This window comes from Macadamia integrifolia, chromosome 7 (assembly GCF_013358625.1).
Source record: "Macadamia integrifolia cultivar HAES 741 chromosome 7, SCU_Mint_v3, whole genome shotgun sequence".
NCBI classification, from domain to species: Eukaryota; Viridiplantae; Streptophyta; class Magnoliopsida; order Proteales; family Proteaceae; genus Macadamia; species Macadamia integrifolia.
This window is the reverse complement of record NC_056563.1, coordinates 34,628,922-34,653,679: the sequence shown is the minus strand read 5'-3', so window position 1 is coordinate 34,653,679 and position 24,758 is coordinate 34,628,922. Positions and strand designations below refer to the sequence as shown.

The 24,758-nt window shown below is 37.5% G+C and overlaps 1 protein-coding gene across 1 annotated transcript; it reads right to left on the bottom strand.

Moving 5' to 3' along the window:
• Positions 1 to 2,633: 2,633 nt before the first annotated feature.
• On the bottom strand, positions 2,634 to 23,331 carry LOC122084510 (vesicle-fusing ATPase-like). The gene is made up of 21 exons (XM_042652811.1): positions 23,061 to 23,331; positions 21,781 to 21,876; positions 21,592 to 21,673; positions 21,277 to 21,327; positions 19,468 to 19,638; positions 19,103 to 19,257; positions 18,889 to 18,997; positions 16,788 to 16,887; positions 16,651 to 16,706; positions 16,314 to 16,379; positions 16,112 to 16,194; positions 8,815 to 8,948; positions 7,897 to 8,107; positions 7,205 to 7,336; positions 7,036 to 7,096; positions 6,874 to 6,933; positions 6,635 to 6,693; positions 6,414 to 6,501; positions 5,596 to 5,718; positions 4,274 to 4,339; positions 2,634 to 2,978 (listed from the first exon to the last, which is right to left on the bottom strand). Exons 1-21 carry the CDS (start codon positions 23,249 to 23,251, stop codon positions 2,766 to 2,768), a joined length of 2,307 nt encoding a protein of 768 aa, XP_042508745.1. The 5' UTR covers positions 23,252 to 23,331; the 3' UTR covers positions 2,634 to 2,765.
• Between the last annotated feature and the right edge of the window lie 1,427 nt (positions 23,332 to 24,758).

Here is a 24,758-nt window from a genome sequence, read left to right as displayed (position 1 = left end):
ATCTCTCTCTCACTCTCACACATGTAGTCATGAATCTAATGTTTATTTAACAATTTAACATATTGCCTTCTATAACACATAGTTAAGTGATCCTTAACCCAAATTAATAGGGCTTGCTCCATCATCTCTGGTTGTAGGAACTGTAATCTCAATAATCCTTTCCACAGGATTGGTGGCCCAACAGACTCTAATACTCTGATGGATCAAAAGATCAAACTTCTCTTCCTCCGAAGGAGGTGCAACTCACTTCATTTCCACTGCACTAGGAGGAGGAAAGGAGGGACATGATAAGATAAAGAAAGTAGTTGGGTGACAGAATTAAGGGGTTTAAGTTTTCCTTGGTTGAAGTTGAACATGAGCATCCATGATCCACGGCCATGATGATTAACCCATTTGGAATTTCTTTCTTTTCACCACTACACTCTCCCATCACCACCACCAATGATGGATTCCAATTTTTCTTGAGTAGTTATTTATCAACCCTAGTGGGGGATTGGGTTTTGAATTTTTTTTTTTTTTTTTGGGGGTGAGGGGGTGGAGTTGCACGTCCATCTTATGACTTATGAGTTTTCTCTCTCTGTGGTTTCAGTCATTATTTCCTTTGCTACATACTAACATACTTGCTTGGCCTTCACAAAAGTAGCAAGAAGAAAAAAAGGAAAATAGATCACCAGTCACCACTACTAGCTTGCTTGCTTCAGTCATTGAATCTTTTTGAATGGGAATTTTTTTGTCTATTCAAGAGAAAAGAACAAGCAATTCAAGGAATGAATGCTCCTCCTCATCACCAAGGGGGGACTGGGGCTGCTAATGCTTCCTTCGTAGTTCTTAGAGTACTACTTCCATTTGTTTACTTTTGTGTCTAAGAACACCACCTTACATGTGTGATGTCCCCCACCTCTTTGGTCCTAATCCTTAAGAGTGGAGATGGGTCAAAGTTTTTTTTTGTGCCAATCTGTTATGTCTTCTGAAATGGCTAGTTCAAAAACTTGCTTGATCTTAGCTATAAGTAGGGTTTAAAAACTCGGAATTAGCATCTAGATTAGTTTTGGGTGATTTTGATGTGAATATGATCAGAATCAGCCTAGATGGGTTTGACTAGACTCTAGAATTGGTATATTTCAGACATCTAGGGATCTTCCGTACAGAATCGATTCAAGCTGGATCGAGGGAGTCTGGATCAACCTCGGCCAAATTCGATCCAGATTGGTTGATCCGATCCAATTTTTAAAACCTTGACTATAAATATATCAAGAAAAAAAAAAAGGAATAAAAACCTTCTAACTAATTCCTTGGATCACTCAATTGAAATCTATCGGAAGGGAAGGGGACCATTATCCACATTGGATTGGCCAATCGATTGACCCCATGAGGTTTCGTTCACTGTCAGTCCATCTGATTGGGCAAGCCCCATCTTAAGTCCTTAACGAATTCTCATAATTTTTCTGGGAAACCAGTAGGGTGATTACTAATATTCCATTATGGGAATAGAGAAAAAGAAAAAGCTGTCTTGTGTCTTTGGCCCCTGCGCGAGCCCAGACAGACAGAGAGACAAGGGCGCATAAAATTATCTTCACCTTTAAAAAAAAAAAAAAAAAAAAACTTAATCCTGTTGATACCACTGTGCTAGTGAGGAGCCACGTGAGTCAAAAATCTCTTGTCATTTAATTATATAAAGACTGGAGAAGAATAGGCAAATGGTCTGCATGGCACATGCCTACAGGCAACACCAATGGGGCGTCATACGGGAGGGGTTGGCTATTGGATTAAAAAATAATAATATATTAATCCCATGTGAGAAGGCACGCAATACACCTTCAGCTCAAAGAACCTTTTTCCTAATAATAATAATAATAATAATAACAACGATCAAATTTTAATTAGGCTAGCAAAAGGGTAATCCCTAAATTATAGGGCTTCAAATTCCTAATTTAAATATTTGGAGATCAAAACATAAGATATAACAGCCAAGAGGCTTGAACTTGAGACCAATGTGGGTTTTTTGTCCACTATAACTCGCCGACTGTGTTGGCAGTTGTTAGTGTGTTGAATCTTCTCACTCGATGGAAAAGTTTTCTCCCAGAATAATCCCGTCTATAGCATAAGTAATGTATTGGAAATGTGGATCTTCAAGGTTGCTTGGGTAGCAAGGAATGAGTACAATGTACACCTTAATGGAAACAAAACCGTGGTACAGCCATATGGTAATGGATATACTACTCTTTTGCCTATACAATATAGCATGTGCACTACCGGCGGACAATGTCTGATACAATCTACAGAGGCTCACAGTTAAAAATCACATCAGAAAACTACTCCAAGGGTAGGACCTCCTAGAACAAGAGAGAAGGGAATCTATTTTTCTTAGATAGGGTTAATTACTTGGACATCTCTTGTAGTACTACGACCACATTGCTTGACATTTCAAAAGTTCGAAAAGTTTACTTGAAACACCATAAAACCAAACGATGTTACTGTTAAATGAAAAGGCTATTTTACCCTTTTGAGGTAAACAATGTTTATTATTATTATTTTTTAATAGTTTATCTTAATTACAAATTCAAGGGTGTTCAAGTAAACTTTTCAAACTTCTAAGAAGTCCAACAATCTGACCATAATAGAGGGGTGTCTCAGTAATTAAACATTTTTCTCATCTCCTATTACCTTTCTTCCCTGGATTATATATCTCTTTACAACTCATCACCCAATTCAATTATTCCGTACAATAAAGGACATAAACCCATCATGTACCAATCCTAACCGTTTCACGCGTATTCCTTCAGAGCAATTGGGCTTTCATTCATTCTGTTACCCTGCGTGTGGTGCCTCGCACCTGGCATCATAACAACATCCCCCAAGCAATCGAAGAAATGACTGATGCCAATCTTCTCCTTACCAGAGTAAATGGCCTCCGCAGCCCCACCTCGCTCACCTTGGGCAGCCATTTCAATTATCATGTAAAGCTTCTTGATTGGCATCTGAAACATGGAAGAGTACAAGTTTAAGAAGTGAGAAGCATAATATTCTCATGTCAACCCCATGTTTTTATCCAAAATGCACCAAAAAGAACAACCAAGTGCACAAGACTCTCGCTACTGTAGGGCCTGGGAGGGGCAAATGTACGCAACCTTACCGAAATGCAACAATCTTATTACAATCAGTTAATATACAGATAATATCGTACAGAAGTTGACTAGTACAAAAAATTTAACCATGCAATGATACCCATTAAATATCAGGTTAAATACTGCATCCTAATTGGCCACCATATATGATAATCAGTAGAGGATTTTGTTATCCATTTTCAAAGTAACAGAGAGACCAATTATATTTAATTGGAAAGAACAAAAAATTTCAATTAAAAAAAAAGCTCCAAAAAATTTAAATTATCTGAATTGCATCAGATCCTTGAATGTAGTCGCCAGAAAAGTTAGGTAAAAACGCATCAACTCAAATGACAACCATCAAAGGATTTACAAAAGTTTTACAGACACTTCTCTGTTTTTCTGAAAGCGAAAGCTTAATGAACTTCGAAAGGCAAAAAATAAAAGAAAAAGAAAAAAATATTTCAAGTAAAATGTCACAAATATCATATAAAATTGAAAAAAAATCATTTCAGTTTCATTCACAGTTACCACCACATGTGCTGCTCCTTTTCATAATGGCCCCAGTAGAGTGGGGGGTGGGGGGTGGGGGGTGGGGGGGGGGGGAGAACCTGTAAACCCCCTTTATTTAAGGTCTCCAAGGCTCTGTTTGGCTAGATTTGAAGTGAAATGAAATAAAATTTCATTGGTAAAGCAAATGAGACAAGTCAACGGAAGTGAGTGAGTGAATACAACAAAAAAAAGGAGACAAAATCAACACATTTTACATTGAAAATCATTTTCCATGTGTTTAGTTGTAATTAAATTTTTTGTGTCCCAATTTTTTTTTTCTTGTCAGGTATAACTTAAAATCGCTATTTTTTATTTCTGCATAAATAAAACAAAAAATTTATTCATTACCTACTCTCTCTTTTTTGTGGTCCCCACATTTCACATACCACTTTGCATCAACTTTGCTTCCAACCGAATACCCATTGAAATTTCTTTTCTTCAACTCACTTTGCTGATGAGAATTTTATTTTACTTTACATCAAACCAAACAGGGCCTAACCATTGTTGCTGTCTACATAGCATCCAAAGAGGTAGTACTAGGAAATATATATATATATATATATACTAAATAAATGAATAAAGAGATCTGCCTGAAACATAAATGAAATTAAGCTTACATCATTCAAGGCCTCTGCAGCAGCATCAATATCATCTGGTGCAAAAACGTTTAGCTCTTCTAGAACCTGTGGAGAAGAGATAGGAACCATGTAGTCAAAAAATGTGACAAAAAAAAATTATATATATATATAGAACCTTTCTAAGAATATGAGTAGATTATTAAACTCAGGAGTAGAATTCCATGCAATTAGAAGGGGCAGGGAAATATCATCTTAAACCAAATGGTCACTCTAACCCAAAATATAAGGAAACCATAGATGTTAGAAATTATAACAACTCTGCTAATCCCTCTGGAATCTTACAGCACAATAGATGTTAGAAATTGCAACAATCAAAAGCATAGTTGTCAAGGCATCGCCTAGGCTGTGGTCCCGGCGGTTTTCTTGGGGTTTAGGCGATTGCCGCCTTAATGCAAGGCATCTCAAAATGGTATCGAACCATGTTTGGCACTTATTTATGCCAAATATCGTTGTAATATTTCATTTACTTAAGATATTATTCATAAACAAGAAAACTCTCCCTATTTGAATCCAATAAAAATAATTTAAAAATCAAATTCCAAAATGACAAAAAAAAAAAAAAAAAAATCAAGAACAAAACTAGATTTTTTGTTGTAGAGGCGATTTTCAACTTTCAAATGCTAAAGTTTTCTCAAATCTGAAATTCCATAAATCTAACATGTTAAAAGATTGCTAAAAACCAAAAGTGCGATAAAAATAAGTTTGGCCAGAACATAGCTTTGTCGATACAACTCAAATTTTAAGCAATCTTTGATTTGTTGGAAATCTGGTTTTGTGCTCTACCTAATACAAAAAGTCTCATGTAAAAATAAAATTATTTGACCAGTCAAACTTATTATAGAACAAGAATATTTCTCTAAATGTTGATTTTTTATGACTTGATGTGACTTAATGTTGATTTTTGACGACTTGATGTGGCTTAATCTTGATTTTTGGGTCACCTTGACAACTATGATCAAAAGTAAACCATTTTTCTCAATGGATTAGAAAAATCTAGCATTCCATAGAGAGAGCTGCCTAACTCTTGGAAAAATATCTCTCAAATAGTTTTTTTTCTCCAAGAAAGAATAAATTAAACTGGAACCTAAAACATATCAAACAAAATATTGCTCCTAAATAGCACTGAGAGTCTCAGAAAATAATAATTTATCTTATATTTACAACAGTAGAAGATTGTAGTTCATGGTTAGTTTCTTTAATTTTTCTACAACTTTTACCACAACGGCATGGAAAGAAATTTCTTAGGACTTATTTAACAAAGCAATTAATTGGGATTGCTAAAAAATATGATGGTAATTTACTTTTTTGGCATCTCCTGTCTTCAGTGTTGGAACATTGTAAGTGATTGAGAAGGCATCACAGAAACCAACTGAATCCAGGAAGTCCACCTCACTAGTTGTCCCAATCAGCAGCATGTTTTTCCCCTGCCAGCAAAGTAAGAGCAGAACAATTTTTCTTGTGACTTTGGTCTACATATAAAACCACATGGTCAACAGAACCAGTACTAAAAAACTATCAAAAACTTCTTGCAACCTCACATAGAACCATATAAGTAAATACCATCAAGAACAGTTTCAATATTGGTTGGTATCAAGAAGCAGATCAACTACATTTAGTTTTAAGAGGACCAGCCATGTACAAGATCAGCTAGATTAAGAGTATATATCTTGAAGAACAATTGGAAGTAAGCTTCATGTAAAAAATAACAAATTTAAATCAGCGATTGATCTGATCAAGCAAATTGATGCCACAGAAGTGACTATCTCAAACTTATGCATGGTTATTTGTTAGCATTTCTGCTTTTCACAGTAGAAAATTAGATTAATTTCACCTATAATTTGAAAGCAATGGGTTGCCCCAGACGAGGGAGGAGAATCATTCCATTGGGAGGACATATCTAACTCAAAGCAGGTAAATAAGGAAGTGAGAGAAATTTAATGAAATTATCCATCCTGGCATGGAAGTAGTATAATGCAAATTGCTATCATGACCAATTACAGATTTTCACTTGCTTTAGGATGCACAAATTATCTTTCTGTTTTTTTATTTATTTTTTTGTTTTCTCTTTTTCCTTTCCCCTTTAGGATCAGCAATAAAGAAAGAAGCCAGAAGGCAAAACCTTTGGAGGAGGTCGTTTGAGAAGGACCAACAATGTCTGGCATATCACATTTGAAAATCGAGGTCCAATTGCAACATATTCCAGTAACCTGCATTTGATATTAACATTGAATACAGATGAGTTAACCATTAACCAAAGAAAGAAAAAAGAGGAGGGGGGGGGGAGAGAAGTAATTGAAGAAACACTCTTAGGCCTTATAAGATTCCAATCAGCCGTTTAACCTTTCAATGTCATCAAGGATGATGATGCTTAATGGTGACTTGTAAGCATCCTCAAATACCTGTAAGAGAACATATAAATAGATGTTTTATTTCTCCTAAAACATTTGAGGATAAAATTGTTGTAGTTCACAAATTAAGACATCTCCTTTCTCCTACAACACAAAGTAAGATATGTTTCTTCCTTTAGACAAGTAACTAGGATTTCTCAAGTGGGGTCCATAATGTATTCTTCAACAGACCTTGACGATTTGAGCACATTTACTGCTTTCACTATGACCAATCATTGTTTCTGCTGAGATCTTAAGTCAAAGAATATGGAAAAGTTAGAAAGAGAAGAAAAAAAAGAAGAAGTGAAAACCACAGGAAATATTACATAATATCAGAAATCAGAAGGAACTCACTATCTTGACAAAGGGAAAGTCACTGTCAATACCAATAGTAGCTGCCAGTGCAGTCTTTCCACTGTCCAAGACAATGTTTTTCAGAATAACGACAATACGAAATATAAATACAAAAAAATGTAACAATCAAGATGCAAAATTTCTGTTAAATGTTAATGATCAGACCAACCTGCCACTTGGGCCTTCAAGAAGGCAACTAACAAGTGGGCTTCCTTGGCTCACTTTAACTTGCTCCACTATTAGCATGGCTCTTTCATACAGATGCTTGTGCCGTTCGCCACAATCCACCATGGAATTAAGTCTGCAATACATTGAATTGACACAAGGCAGACATGACATCTAAATAAAAGTTATTAGTATACTGCTCTCTTCAGCTCTGAGGGACTCACGGTAATATACTTGGCTGGATGCCATCCTTGAACTATATGATGTTCAATTGTCGTACTATGATCAAGTTCATATTAACATTTTCTGGGAGTTTCCGAAAAAAATTTTATGTTTTCCAAACATTTACCTTGAAGCAGAAATTTTACAGAATTTTGAAATTTCCAGTGATATTTTAAACAATTTACCATTTTTTAGCACACCAATATCAAAATTGAAAGCCTTGACATGATAAAGCTATCCAAAACTAAAATAAAACTCAAAAATCCAAAAACCAAGAAATATACAATCAATTTTAATGTAATACTTGCAGGGTTACACATTTTTCCCTTACCATCACTTTGCACCTCTACCCACAAGGATGAGTTTCAATCTTTCTCTCACTATGTTAGTCTAGCTAAGCTAACTCTTGACGTGTCAATTTATTTATTAATTAGAAAAATATGATGAACTTTTCACGGTGCAAATAAAAATTACCTGCGGTGTTCAAGGTCATCTGTGGAGGCTCCAAATGCAGGACGAATTTCTTGAAGTGCATGAAGAAAATCATCCATGGTTACTTTTATACTCTCCTCATCAATTGGCTTAGTAAGGTCGTCTAGGCTCAGTTGCCGATTCAAGGCAAATGATACTGCACTTTTTACAACACCTTCAAGTTCGGCTCCACTGTAGTTCTTAGTCCGGGCCGCTTTATCCAGATGAACAGTTTATGGGATTAAATAAGGAATTAGTGTCCTCAAATTATGCCTACTAGTTCTCATAATTGCAATCACGGTTGGTACAGCAAAATCATCCAAGCATACAAATCACAAGGTTCATTTCCAAAGCTATATGAGAGGATATATCCAAAACTGATTTATATCATCCAATACTAAAATTCATAAAGGTTGAACCTAGTTCAACAAATGACAGAACTAAAGGCAATAGTAGGACTTGCAATAGCAGGAATAAATAAGGAGAAGAACAACAAAGCATCACCTAATCCATTTTTTCCACTAATCACTTCCCTAGCATGCTTCAAAAAGATGGTCTAGATAATGACAAACCAAAGGCAAAATATATTTCTTTATAGAAACACTCTTGTGGTGGATCATGTCATCATGAAGGAATAGTCAGAACCTTTTCATGAGAAGATACAACGGACTTTGGTCTGTAGAAGAAATACTGGAAGAGAGTGTCCAACTAAACTAGCCAGTATAGGGATGGAGAAATTAATAAATGAGAAACATACTCTGCATTTCTTGGAAAAAAGAGATGCAAAGCTTAAAACAAAAGGTTAAGAAAAAAAAAATGCCAATTGTCCAAGAACGTACAATACAATAAAGGACAAAGGCATGATAAAATCATAAAATAAAATGGACAATGTATAATAAAGTAACTTCCTAAAGGTCATACCAAGCTCTTGAAGGTCCACGTCTGGAGCAAGGAAGGAATTCTCTTTCATCTTGTTTGTATGAATTTGAAGAATTTGTAACCGACCAGTCTCATCAGGAAGGCTTATTTCAACATGAACCTCCAAACGCCCAGGTCTACAAACCGAATAATTAAATGATATAAAAAGATGAATTTAGAAGATGGAGCATCTAACAGAATGATTGATGTATAAAGAAATCCCACCAAAACAGGTTTATTACAGAGTACAGAGTTTGTAGGCTATGTAAAAAATTCAATTTGAAGAAGAAAATAAATATTTATGCAGATCCTACAACTGATTGTTTTGCTCCGTCCTTTTTATGTAGTACAGACTTAGGAAAAATAAATAGTATTCATCACCTTTTTCACAGAACAATTGACAAATAACCATTACGATTCTCATAACTGCATTGTTTAAATATGTAACCAAACATATGGTGTGATCCAATATGATCAACTACGCTTAATAAGTAAATCAGTACCATTTTTGTTTACATGTGCAACTCCCACAGCCTAATGTAGGAGTAGATTACAAGAAACTACCCCACAATTTATAACCCCAACAAATACCAATAGGACCAGGAAACAAAGAAATAATACCATCAAATAAACCCCCAAGGATACAATACCCATATAAGAGCAAAATCAGCCCCAAACACAACCTGGTAGGAGAGAGCAAGACCTGCTATAGAGCTGGAGAGAGAGAGGTGCAGTCAGGTCTGTAGGAGTCCGATTGAGCTGCACTCTTGAGAGTAGATAGTCCCTAGGGAGGGTACAAAAACCCCCAAAGTTGAGAGGATTCTGACGGCTGGTTGTGAAGTTACAAGCTTTCTTGATTTTCTGACTTAGGAGAAATAATCGCAGGCTTCAGGAGAGAATCAAATCTGGTTTGTAACTTGGACAGATCTGAACTTTTGAATACTCACAACAGTCTTATACTTCAACAACAGTAACTTCAGGATAAAATAGAAAGCTTTAAACAAGAAGAAACAAAGGGAAAAGTGGGGGAGGAGCGACTATCTCGGCCCGGGCTTCTCACCCATAGCTATCGCGGCTGTTCTAAGCAATTGACTGCAATTATTCTTTATTCAAATATAAAAATTATGAGTACATAGGCCCCTCTATTTATAGAGGGCAGAATAACAATCAAACTACTACTAGGAGCTAGTTTCCCAATAGGACTAGACACTCCTACTTAACTAGGAGCTAGTTTCCCAATAGGACTAGACACTCCTACTACAACTAGGAATTCAAAATTGGACTAGGAATAATAAACCTATGTGGAAAACAAATAGAGTCCTATGACAATTTGGACTCGACATACCACTTAACTTTATGGGCCCAGTGGCCCGCTAATTAATTAAAAACAACTACTAATTATTCCTTTAGCCGATGGGCCCTAATTTGTACTTAGCCACTCAGGTGGACCAAGTAGGGGTTCGGTTGGCTTTTTGGCTGGACCGTAGCCACTTAGGTGGACTAAGGCTAGACCCTTATTCCTCTCATATTTCCTTCCATAATGTGGATCTACATCAGCTCCCCCTTTCTTAGAATCATTCAACTCTGATGAATGGGTAAGGGACATGTAGTGCTCATAGAGGTCCGTGTCAAGGCATTGAAAGTCATCGGCATGGATCCAAGTACAATCCTCTCGTGGTCGACCTTTCCATTTGATGAGGAAGGAGTAGTACCCTTTGCCCCCACGAACTGTGGTGAACTTGTTGTCGAGAACATCTTCGATGACATCATCTTTAGGGTTTGCAAATTGAGGAAGTTTGAGGGTGTATTCAGTGTCACCATCATCAGAATGGTGTCCCAAATATATCGTCAGATCAGCTACATTGAAGACATTGTTGATCTTCAGAGTAGGAGGTAGCTCTAACATGTAAGCATTAGTGTCAATGCGCTTCAAGACCTTATAGGGACCCATGTTCTGAGGATGGAACTTGAGCACTGTACTAGGAGGAAACCTCTCAGGTGGAATTCAAACCATTACCAAATCACTAGGCTAAAATTCCACGTAGCGACGATGTCGATTGGCAGTTGCTTAGTATCCATCATTGCTAATAGCGATGCGACGATGAACATCAGCATATACCTCCGTGATGTATCTAAGGAACTCATCGGCTTCGACACTAATACGGGCCTGAGGTGGCAAAGGTACCAAGTCAACCGGTCGTTGAGGCTGCAGTCCAAGGACAATCTCAAATGGTGTACGACCTGTGGTGCGGTTGATGGAACTATTATAGGCGAATTCAGCAATATCTAGTATAGATGACCAAGTCTTTTCATAGTCTCGGACTAGACATCAGAGTAAATTGCCAAGACTTCTGTTCACCACTTCGGTCTGTCCGTCTGTCTGAGGATGAAATGCAGTGGAGAACTTGAGTTTAATATTTGTTTTCAGCCATAAAGTCTTCCAGAAGTAGCTCATGAACTTGACATCCCTATTTGAAACAATTGTCTGTGGTAGACCATGTATGCGCACTATCTCTTTGAAAAAGAGTTTAGTCAAGTGACTTGCATCAAGAGTCTTCTTGCACGGGATAAAGTGTGCCATCTTGGAGAAACGATCTGCTACCACAAATATGGAATCATACTTTTCCTGTGTAGGTGGTAAGCCTAGGACAAAGTCCATGCTTATGTCTTGCCAAGGTGCATGTGGAACGGGCAACGGTGTGTATAATCCTGTATTCTTCTTTTCTCCTTTGGCAAGTTGACAAGTGCGGCCTCTCTGTATCACATGTTGCACATCCTTTAAGAGTTGAGGCCAAAAGTATAAGTCTTTCATCATAGAGTATGTTCTGTCCTTGCCAAAGTGTCCACCCATTCCTCCTCCATGTAGCTCTCGAATCAATTGATGTCTCAAAGAGGTGTTTGGGATGCAGAGGCGAGTGCCTTTGAACACATCATCCCGTCCTCCTCCTTGTAGGTTGTTGAATACTTCTGAAAAATCAGCATCACTAATGTACTCTTCTTTGATGTGTTCCACTCCTGCACTTTGTACTGTGAAGGTGTTCATCATCATCACCTTTCGACTAAGTGCATCAGCCACTTGATTCTCCTTCTCAGCTTTGTACTTGAGAGCAAATACATATCCTTGCAAGTATGAGATCCATTTAGCGTGCCGATCACTAATGGTCTTTTGTGAGTGCAAGTATTTGAGTGCTTCATGATCCAAATAGAGCATAAACTCTTTGCCAATTAAGTAATGCCTCCAATGCTTGAGGATTTGAACAATGGTATAGAGTTCTAAATCATAGGTAGAATACCTTCTTTTTGCATCATTCAACTTTTCACTGTGGAAGGCAATCGGATGGCCCTCTTGTATAAGCACTCCCCCTATCCCAACATGGGATGCATCAGTAGCCACTTCAAACATAAGATCAAAATTGGGTAGTCTAAGTACTGGTGCTTCTGTCATCTTTTGTTTGATCAAGTTGAAAGCTTTAGTGGCTGCCGGAGTCCACTGAAATGGACTTTTCCCCCTTTTGTGCATTTTGTAATTGGGGCTACAACGGCGCTGAAATTCCGGATGAATCGTCGGTAAAATGAAGCAAGACCGTGAAAGCTATGAACCTCAGTCAAGGTCTTTGGAATAGGCCAATCAACGACACTTTTTACCTTCTCCGGATCAGCTTCTATGCCTTGTGAAGACACAATAAAACCAAGGAAGATGACCTTGGGCAGCATAAAGGAACATTTCTTCAAGTTGATATATAACTTTTCTGCCCACTCATGACGCGTCTCAGATGCTCCAAGTATTCATTTTGTGCTTTACTGTATATTAATATGTCATCAAAGTACACTACGAGAAATTTGCTGATGAAAGGTCGTAGTACATGTGTCATCACCCTCATGAAAGTGCTAGGTGCATTGGTGAGGCCAAAAGGCATAACCTTCCACTCATACAGGCCTTCTTTTGTTTTGAAGGTTGTTTTCCATTCATCCCCTGGACGGATTCGAATTTGATGGTAGCCACTCCGTAGATCAATCTTTGAAAAGATGGAGGCTCCTGTCAACATGTCAAGCATATCATCCAAACGAGGAATAGGAAATCTGTACTTTACCGTGATTTTGTTAATGGCGCGGCTGTCAATACACATACGCCATGATCCGTCTTTCTTTGGTGTCAATAAGGCTGGTACTGCACATGGACTCATGCTCTCAACCAAGAACCCTTTATTTAATAAATCATCCACTTGTCTCTTGAGCTCGGCATGCTCGGTAGGACCGAGACGGTAAGTGGGCAGATTAGGGAGTACTGACCCAGACATAAGGTCAATGGCATGCTGAATATCCCTCATCGGTGGTAGTTTATCAGGCAATTCCTCTGGCACCAAATCTGAAAAATCAACAAGTAATTGTTTGATTTGTGAGGGATGTTTGACCACTATCACTGGTTCAGCAACCTTGGTAACAAGAGCTATGATTAGGCCAGTTTCTTCACCAAGGGTTAGGAATTCTCTATGGGGCAGCACGCATAGCTTGTTGTCCACAATGTTCTTCTTGCTGAAATTTTCTTTGCATGGTTGCTTCTTTTGCTCAGTGGTTGTTTTGGAAGAGGTCTTAGCAACATTCTTTAAGACATGTTGTCTCCTTAGTTGGGCAGCCCTTAACTTGTCTTTTACCTGAGGTATGTTGAGTGGGTTTAGAATGAATGGTTTGCCTTTGTGATCGAAGATGCATTGGTTCTTAGTACCTCTCACTAGCACATTGTTGTCATATAACCAAGGCCTTCCAAGTAGTACATCAGTGAGGACCATGGGGATGACATCACACCATACACTTTCTTCATAATCTAAGACCTTCAATGGGACTGAACACCGTTGAGTTACAGCCATAGTGTTACTGTCTATAAGAGATACCTTGTATGGCTGTGGATGGGATTCAGTCTTAAGCTTTCCGTCAATGACAAAGGCTTGAGATACCACATTCACACAACTTCCACTGTCCACAATCACTTGAGCTTTGTGAGGTCCACTAGGCATTAAGGTGTAGAAGATATTGTGCCTCCTCCAGTCTTCACCCTTAGTTTCAGACACTAGGATTCTTGCAACCACATTGACATAAGCATGAGGATCATCATTCTCTGGTGTACCTTCTGAAGGTTGTTTTGATCAAATCCTCTGCTTTTAGTGATTTTTCAAAACAAGTGCTTAAGGAGGGTATCTCGATCACACCAAGCTTCTCATGAATATCATACCTTAACCCTAGTTTGAAACAGGATATGAGCAATTCTTCATCTTCTTTTTAGGCACCTGTTCGTGAAAGCAGTTCATTAAAACGATCAATATAATCTCCTACAGTCATAGTACCTTGCCTGAGAGTATTCAGCATGTCGTAGAGTCGACGTCAGTAAATGGGTGGTAAGAATCTATCGTTAAGGATAAATTTTAAGTCTTCCCAATTATGAGGCATCTGACGACTACGGATCAGCCTATTCTCTTCATTCCTCCACCAGTCCTTAGTTCCACCAGTTAACTTAGTGACAACTAATTGAACTTTCCTTTCTTTAGGCATACGGTACCACCGGAAGTAGTCATCAAAGGAAGTTACCCAATCCTGGTAGTAGAGGGGATCGTGCCTCCCATTGTACTCTTTCAATTCTAACTTGACCTTGTACGTATCGTCAAGCTGATAAAGTTGATTGTCATACTCATCATACTCATCATTCTGACCTGGGACATTCCTTTTAGGTTGCATAGTGACTCTTCTGGGAACATTACCAATGCAATTAACAGCAGGTTGAACATTAGTTTGGGCAACAGTTGGTTGGGTGTTAGAGTGGGCAGCAGTACTCTCTTTTAGGTCAGCCAACTGTTGGTCATATCCATCCAACTTTGTAGACAAGGCTTGGATTTCTTTCATCACATCTTGAAGGGTGGGTTCGGGTTCTTCTGTCTGAGCCATAGCTCTGATGCCACTTAATACATGAGTAGATTACAAGAAACTACCCCAGCAATTTATAACCCCAAACAATACCAATAGGACCAGGAAACAAAGAAATAATACCATCAAATAAACCCCCAAGGATACAATACCCATATAAGAGCAAAACCAGCCCAAAACACAACCTGATAGGAGAGAGAAAGACCTGCTATAGAGCTGGACAGAGAGAGGTGTGGTCAGGTCTGTAGGAGTCCGATTAAGCTGCACTCTTGAGAGTAGATAGTCCCTAGGGAGGGTACAAAAACCCGCAAAGTTGAGAGGATTCTGACAACTGGTTGTGAAGTTATAAGCTTTCTTGATTTTCTGACTTAGGAGAAATAATCGCAGGCTTCAGGAGAGAATCAAATCTGGTTTGTAACTTGGACAGATCTGAACTTTTAAATACTCACAACAGTCGTATACTTCAACAGCAGTAACTTTAGGATAAAATAGAAAGCTTTAAACAAGAAGAAACAAAGGGAAAAGTGGGGGAGGAGCGACTATCTTGGCCTGGGCTTCTCACCCACAGCTATCCCGGCTATTCTAAGCAATTGACTGCAATTATTCTTTATTCAAATATAAAAAATTATGAGTACATAGGCTCCTCTATTTATAGAGGGCAGAATAGCAATCAAACTACTACTAAGAGCTAGTTTCCCAATAGGACTAGACACTCCTACTTCAACTAGGAGCTAGTTTCCCAATAGGACTAGACACTCCTACTACAACTAGGAATTCAAAATTGAACTAGGAATAATAAACCTATGTGGAAAACAAATAGAGTCCTAAGACAATTTGGACTCGACATACCACTTACTCAACTCGATGGGCCCAGTGGCCCACTAATTAATTAAAAACAACTACTAATTATTCCCCTAGCCGATGGGCCCAATTGGCCCAATTGGCCCTTATTTGTACTTAGCCACTCAGGTGGACCAAGTAGGGGTTTGGTTGGCTTCTTGGCTGGACCCTAGCCACTTAGGTAGACTAAGGCTGAACCCTTCTTCCTCGCATATTTCCTTCCATAATGTGGATCTACATCACAGCCCCTCCCAACCCCTACCCCACCCTAAAGAAAGAAGCTTTACTTGCCAAGTACAATAAAGAGTTTCTTAATATCATTTGGATGGAGCCCCACAAAAAGCATTAATACAACATTACTAGTACCTCAACTTATTAAAAAAAAAAAAATATATATATATATATTTAAGGGGGGATATGTTATTATGTCATTTAACTATAGTGTACCGATTTGAAAAAATTAAGATTGTATCAAGCATTCTCATGGAGCAGATTTTGCTTATAAAGCAAACAAATGTAGAAACAACAAGAGAGGGAAGGAGGTTACCTCAAAAGGGCTTCGTCAAGCAAATCCTTTCTGTTTGTCATCCCAATTAATAAGACATTATTCAAAGCCTCTACACCATCTATCTAAAAACGATTTCATTTGCTAAGTATAATGATTAAATAAATTTCCAAAAATGGGGTAGATATTGCTAGGGAAATTTCTACATTTCCTTCAAGAGGTAAAGAAACCTCTAGAAACTAACCTTAGTAAGGAGCTGATTCACGATGCTATCATGAACTCCAGTACCATCTCTAGTCGATCCTCTTGACTGCAAATTCAGAATAAAACAGGCAATCATTAACCATACAAACCCTCATGCAAATGATACATGAATGTTCAGAAACCCCCATATATATATATCAATAGGTGGACCAATCAAGTGAATTAAAAAAAAAAGATGGTGAATACTCAATTACATGTAATTTTCATCAGAAGAAATTACAAATGGATCAAATTAATTCAAAAGCCATTAAAGCAAATGAATAGGTATGAATAAAGAAGGATATTTATGATAGAGTTGTGCTTGTACAATCTCCTACCTTACAAATAGCATCAATTTCATCAAAAATGATAACGTGTAAGTCACTGTCATCCCCTGAAAATAACAAAGGAGATAATTATATACCTGAAATAACAACTCATAACTCTATTTTCCATCCAAACCTTGCTTACTTACCACGAGTCCTTTGGTCATTCTCAGCATCAGCAAATAAATCACGTACATTCTTTTCAGTTTCACCAACAAACTTGCTAAGCACTTCAGGCCCATTAACAATCTAAAGTCAAAAGGAATAAGTGGTGGTGAGGAACAGAAGGCATGTGAGCATTCAATGATGATGTCTATAAAAGAGCAACACCAGAATAATTATGGTGTGAGAACACCAATAATTAAGAAAAGAAAAGAAAAAAAAAAAAAAAAAGAGTCCAAATTTTGGTCAACAATGCATCTCCACTCCCCCTTTTTTGCACCAGGAGGGGGGGCATGTTCATAGTTAAAAATTTCGGATTTGGGAATTATTCGGAAGGGATAAGATTCTGAATAAATTGCTTTGTTGATTTAAGAAATTTTTCAAAAATTCGGTTAAAAGAACGGACTTAAAATTAAATTTGGATCCAACTTAATTCGAGAATGATTCATTTACCTATAAAAATTTCGTGCAAAAAGATCAGATACTAATTTTATCTAGAAGTAGTGGTTAACCGTATTCTGAAACATGGAAAAATACATTTGGCTTATCAAATTATCTATCGAGCAGTGAAAAAGATTCAACAAAAGACAGAAACAAATCCACTATCTGTTTACGTCAAGCAATATGTGGAGTAACTCACTAACTCATGCATCTGTATGATCTATTATCAAATGCCAATAACAGATCCTTCTTCCTTGGAATTGAGACTTTTTACCATTTCGACTTGGCAAATGTTTTTGCAAGGTTAGAGTCTGCATGCTGAGGAAAGCCTTGGCTCAAGTCCTCGTGTCTTCCTATGTATGTGTTAGCTGGGGAAGTTGTTCCAAAGTCAGCAGGTGAGTTAGGTCTCCTCTGCAACAGAAAAGGAGTTGATTTTGTAGAAGCTTATACCGACGTAGAGCTTGTTCATCTCTGTGATAGTATGATCTGAATTCCAGCTGAGCATTTGTGGTGTAATTGGGGCAGTGTTTTCCTACATTTAAGGATGGACTTTGGTTGGCTTTTCGATGGGGTTGTGATGCCAATGAGTTGTGCCAAAAGAGGGGATGGTGATTGGATGTGTTTTTTTTTTTTTAGGTAGGCCCCAAGGAGAGTTGAACTCTTGACCTCTTTATTACGAGGAGTTGGTCTTTGCCAACTGAGCTAACCCATTGGATGGTTTACATGAACCTACTCAAAGGGTAGTTGTAGTTCTTGGAAGCAGAGGCTAGCAATGTGTTTAGGCCTTCAGTCCCATATCGGGGAGTTCGGACAAAAGAGAAGAGAGGCCGCCCTATAAATAGGTGTGTTCATTAAGTCGTGAAAACAGAAGGGATACCCAAGGCCTGACCAGTATCTTCCTTATTTGGAGATTCTCTTCAAGTTCAAATTTATTATTCATTTTTATTTTTTGTAATAAAAAAGCATTACTATTTACTAATAAATATGAATTATTCATATAGTTCGTATTTTTCGGAATTAGTCGCGATATATATATATATATATATAAAGAAACATGATATATTCTGAATCTTTGGGAATAATTCACTGAATAATTTGCAATCTTGCCAACTATGTGCGTTTTACAAATCTTAACAAAGAGAGATTTCCTTTGACCATGCAGTTAAAAAGAGAAAATATAAGGAAGATGTAGGAAATAGGAAGAAAATTAATTGGTTAGACAAGTAGAGAGAAGCCACTATGTTGGTCGGAGAGGGGGAATTTTGGCAGGAGAGTACCATATTGGTCTTCTATTAAAAAGGTGTGGGACTTCCAAGATATAACTCTTTTCTAACCTTTCACTTCCTCCTGAAACTACCACTAATAAATAGAGACACCCAGAACTGCTAAAACAGGAAATAACTCCCACGCTCCAAATGCAGTTCAGCACTGGAACCATTGCACGGTATTCGCACCTTCCTGATATTTGTCACTTATGCGCATTAAGAACTTAGGGTCTAGATCAGAAATGGCAACGAGCCAATTCTTCAATTGCAATTCAGTTATGCATGTTTACTTTTTCAAGAACAACATAAAAATAATAATAATAATAATAATAATAATAATAATAATAATAATAATAATAATAATAATAAGTCATCACTATACCTTTGGTTCCCTCCCATTCAACATTTTCCCAATCTGACGAGCAATAAGAGTCTTTCCAGTGCCAGGAGGCCCATGAAGCAGCATTCCCTTGACATGCATGATGCCCAATCTGGAACATCAAAAGATCTTTTAATGAGGAATAGAAATAATGAAATATTAGAAAGCAAGTGTTTAGAACTGAGGAAGTTTTAAATTAGTTATAAGTATAAATTACTTATTGGCCACATGGGGAGGGAAAACACGAGAGGCAAATGCTCTTCGAAATATATCCGCAAATTCCGCACTTAGACCACCTATACCCAGTGACTGAAGATTAAACTCCTTCTGCCTGAAGATGTTGCTGCTGGCAGCTTCTCGTTGGTTGACAATCTGTAGAATTCAGTTTAAGATAGTAATCAATAGAATAAATCCCTGTTTCACCCCATTTTTGTTTTGGGGGGGGGGGGGGAGAATAAAAAGAAAAAACATAAACCTTCTTCCATATCACCTTATAAATAATGATAAGAGTTTCATCAGTCAAAAATTAAGCAAAAGAAAGCTAAACATTGAAAAAGAAAAGAATAAGCACATGAAGATGACCTTTATGCCACTGGCTTTTGATGCTTCAAAAACTAAATATGTATCATTTGTTATAATCCCTCTTTCAGGGCCGTTAGATTTTTCCTGACCCTCCACATTAGCACGAGTGACAGTAAATATATAATTGTTTCCATGATATTCAAACGATACCCTTTGTCCTTCAGTCATGACCTGCACCACATAAAAGCATTTTTCAGATAGATACCAAGGAAATGTATATGCTACCTATAAAGAAATAAAGTAATAAGCATCACTCAATTAAATGGTAGCTAGTATAATAAAGTAAAACAACAAAGAGAGAAAGGGAGAAACAAGAGTACAATAAGTACCTATTATAGATTAAGATGCAATGTTTAAATGGATGCTAGATTAGGTGTCAGAGTCAGACACAGACATGGAGTGTTGGACTCAAGAAACCAAAAAGTTGGAATCTGGAACTCAGTGAGGCATAAAGAAAGCAACTTATTTTATGGAAATAATAATATGAGTTCTATTAAAGGGACCCAATTAAATAAAAAAGCAGATAATGCATATAAATACAAAGTACAATGTAGACTTAAAGTGTAAATTTCTTAGTTTAGGCCCAAAGTATAACGGATGTCATCAGTTTTCATTTCTAAAAGTAGAGGTTTAAGAATGGTGGTTTTATCCGGGTAGGGACCTCCAATTTATTATATCAAGCACCTTTTTTAAACTTAAAGAGATGCAAAGATAGTCCAACCCAAGTCCACAGCATAACCATTCCACATGTAAATAGATGAAGCAGTTCATAGCATAACCATTCCAATCTCCCTCCCTCCCTCTCCCCTTTAAGGTTCTTCTGTTTCTGTTTTGTTTATCTTTGAGAAATTCTAGTTAGACTAGGATTTACAGTTGACTTGGGTTTAGGAGTTTACTAGTAAAGTATCAGCCCTAAATACAATAGCACTTGAGTCAGTTTAAGGAGGAAAATGATTTAATAAAGTCAAAAGAGGATTAATCAGTTCTAGACAGAGAGTGACAGATCTTTGTTCTTCTGCAAAGGCCTCCTTTAATTTTACTTTCTTGGCATTAATGCCCCACATTAAAAGGGAAAAACACTTGTTTTGGTACCATTAAGACTACATAAATAATTAAAGACCTCAGAAAGTCCCTACCAAACCGTTGAACACATCATGTCTGATGTAGGTAAGGGGGAGAATTGAACCAACTATAGGGTCCCCTTGCAAGCCTGGTTATTTGGGGGCAGAGAGCCATCGAACCAGGCCATTCCTGGTCCAGATCTGACCCTGATTTGCCCCATCAAACAGCAGATTCATCAGCCCAGATTTGGGCAAATATTTAGTTACTATTCTTCGTCTTTCAGTCCAGCTCAGCAACAGTCTCTTTGCTAGTGAATTCTTTATTCACCAATATATATATATATATATATACTTACAACACCACCCCCCCCCCAAAAAAAATTAAAAATAAAAAGAAAAGAAAACGAAGAAATCTTATGCAATTCATTAATAAGGAGCAAGTATTCGCATGATTACAGACTTGCAAGCCAATGCGGACCATAAATCATGTCATCGCTAACCAGGTTCATCAGTATAGATGCCATGCAGAAACGTAAAGCTAATTTGATCTGATGAACATTCCCCACTCCCAAACAAATAACTAACAGAACTTATAGCTGCAACTATATCCAAGGGCAGGGATGACGTTACATTTCCAAACAACTTTAATTAATAAACAGGCACTCAGAAAACTGCTAACAAATGCATGTATATATAATATAAGAAAAAATAAGCAAGAAAGTAGATGTAATACACATGTAACTTTTACCTGGTCAATGAATCTCTTCCGAAGTTGTTGAGCCAAAAGGGCAGCATCAATCTGAAAAGGAGTATGCCTATTTAGTCCTAGAACCCTCCATAATCAACTTCTACACTAAAAGGACTAGGTAGGCACTTGTGCTTGTCTCAATGCAAGAAATCAAGCAGACAAATGAATTGAACAGCGAGCTGCATAATCATATCAAACGGCTAAAAGACTAAGATGCAATGTATTCAACAAAAAGAATACCTCTTCCCTTTCTTTTATAAGTTTAGTATTTTATTGATAAAGTAACACACCATGTCATCTGACCAAAAAGCATACCTGTTCATTTTTTGTTCCTTTCTTCACAAACTCCAACTCCAATGTAAGCAATGCCAAGTTGAAATTTTCAGGTGGGACAAATCTAAGTACAGCATTACCACAACACATATAACTCTGCAGATTACACCAAAAAATCCAAAATATGCTCAAATGAAAATAAATAGATTAACGAAGGAGTAGATGACTAACCTACTCGCAGATACTGTATCGCCCGTAGAAACTCTAGCATGACGACGTTGGATGGCATTCAAGGCAATAAAACCATCACGTATGCTTTCATGGGCAGTATGTCTTGGTCAAGGGTCAACATTTTCAAAAGGAATTCCACTACAATATTTATAAGTTGCTTGAAATATTCATTATACCACACAGATAAATATCTATAGTTTTCAAACACATGCTAAATTGTTGAATCTGAAAAAAACAAAAAAAAAAAAACAAAAAAACAAAAAAAAAACCTGACTCATGAATCTGAAAATTAACACAATCAGGGAGGAGGGGCAGATGAACAAAGGAGCACGCAAATGACAGACACAAGCTATGCACAAGGCTCACACGTCACACTCCTTCAGGCATTCCCCCTCTGAAACAGAAACAGACACTTCAACTAACTCAACTCAACAGAGCCTTATCCTAGCTATTTGGGTTATCCTGCATTCCTGCCCCACCATTGAAATCCTCCTTTTCATCACACACCAACAGAGTTGGATTGACAAAAAAATTTACATAACGTAGAAAATAAATGGAGAAACAGAAATGACAAATTCAGAAACTAACTCTTGCACATACAACTAAACTTATAACAACTGATAGCGAGCTTTGGATCCTACAAAATTTCGACTCTTTAAAATCCAAATTGTGCCTCAATGATGTGCTTGGCTATTATGTTGACTTTCCCAGAAGTCTACATCTGGAGTTATGCCTCAATAATTTCTCCCAAGTAATTGTAGGGTTTTTTTACTCTTCTAATAATGCTGAAATAGAATCTCATTCAAAAATGTTTGATTCATGGAGCGATTCTTAACCCTTTTTTTTTTTTTTACTTCTTTTCAAGTAAAAATATTTCCCCTGTTTCCTAAAGAAATCATTCCCTCATATTTTTTAAGGATCATTCACATAACTATTAATTTAGTGTAAGAAACACTTTTGTTAATCAAAAGAAACAGTTTTGTTAATCAAAGAAGCAATTCCTAAAATAATCGCTCTCGAAATTGAGATGTTAAATCAAAGGCATTCAAAGCATCCAAAATTTAATGACCTGAATAAGGGATTAAATTTCTCCTACAACATTGTATCCTACCTAACCAATTTCAAAATTCAACGAACTTAAGCCATTTAAAGCAGAAGAAACACTAAGCAATTAAGCATCTGAATACCATACTGAAATTATAAAATAAATACAAATAAAATTCACACTTGAAAAACATAGAACATACTGAACGACAAACCGTGTATGAATTTAAGGATATCGTAGAGAGAGAGTGAAGACATCAGCCACCAATGCAAGACAGAGACAAGATCCGGGGACCGAAAACTTTCGAAGATCAGAAATAGAACAATAAGCAAAATTCGTAAGCGCTAGATCTGCAGCTGGAGTGTTCGTGACGGTCATGGTCATCGGAGCATTTGCCGAAGAACCAAATCCGAATCTTCCCGCCATTGGGTGAAAATGGGAAGAGATCAAAGCGGGTAGGAGATGAACCAACAATTTGCTTCGATGTTAAGAAATGAAGAAATGGAGAACGAAGCAAGGAACCCAGAAGTTTTTGAATAATGGAGGGCAGCGAAGTCATTTCACTGAAGGATAGAGGGAAAAAAGGTACGGTGTATTCACCCCTGGCAGCGTAGAGAACCTTCAACTTAAAATTTGATTCGATTATGTCCTAGGCTACATCATCCTACCGGTATATTAATGCCACGTGGAACTTGAACCAGATGTAATGGGCCGGACTGGAAAGGAGACTTCTTATATTAAAAAAAAAAACATGTGAGAGAGGGTTCTCTGATGCTCTGAGCGAAGGGTCTTGCATGGGGTCAGATAAATCGTTTTATAGAAGAAGAAGGGAGATACAGGAGTCTACATCCTCGGCAGTGAGTATCAAATGGCTGAGAACATCCGGGCACATACCCCAAGAGACTCCCAATCATTCGATGCTCATTGCACTAGTGTAGTGGTTGCAGATGATTTTCACATAAGATATAGAGATTGCTAATTTGTATCCTCCCCAGTCGGTTCAAAATATATACTCACTGTGATGTAACTTATGACCATAACAACAATAATAACAACAACAACAACAACAAACTAAGAGAGTATTCTCTTATTCTTATCCCAACTTAATGGGTCGGCTACACATTTTCAAAAATAAATAAAAATAAATTTAAAAATAGATGGATAAGAGACATAACTCAACTAGACAGCTAAATAGGATCGGCCACATGGATCCCAGCCCTCCAATAGACTCTATCCAAAAGAGAGTATTCATATAAGAGAGCCTGGATGGACTTAACCCAAGCTCAACTTGGCCTAGATTTCAGGACCAAACCTCTGTTGGGCGTTGGTCGAGCCCCAGATACCCGAGACGGCGGAAACAGGATTTATGGGCTATTTATGTATGTGGACACGGATATTTGATGTATGGGCTGGGATGGGCTGGGCTTGGCCTATTCTTAGTTAAATGGCCATTGGTTTCTAGTAGGGTTAATTAGGATTTAGGATTAGATTGAGCAAGGATGACTCAACTGTTACTCACATCACCATTGGCCTCAGGATAGCCTTTTATAACCAAAGTTTCAGGCTGACACATGAGGATCTAAATCCAAGGCCCAGATAAGCTCAAGAACCGGCCCATAATCAATTTATGTCTAGCGTTTGATAGAAATCAAACAATGGCAACTCACAAGTGATCTACGGATCTAGATGTTGCTTTGTGTCTAGAAATCCTATAACATAATTGCAAATTTAGGGCGAGAGAACGTTGTCAATGGAAGGGCACATAGGAGTTTGTTTAGTGCACATCAAGGTGGGAACACAATCGTTTTACATCCTGCGCCAGACTAGCAGGGTTATTTTTTCCGCAAGTTTAATATTAAACTCAAACCAATAGTCGAAGCAAGACTGAGTTGAGCGAAAAACATACTGGACTCCGGTTAGTTCTTTTTTCTTT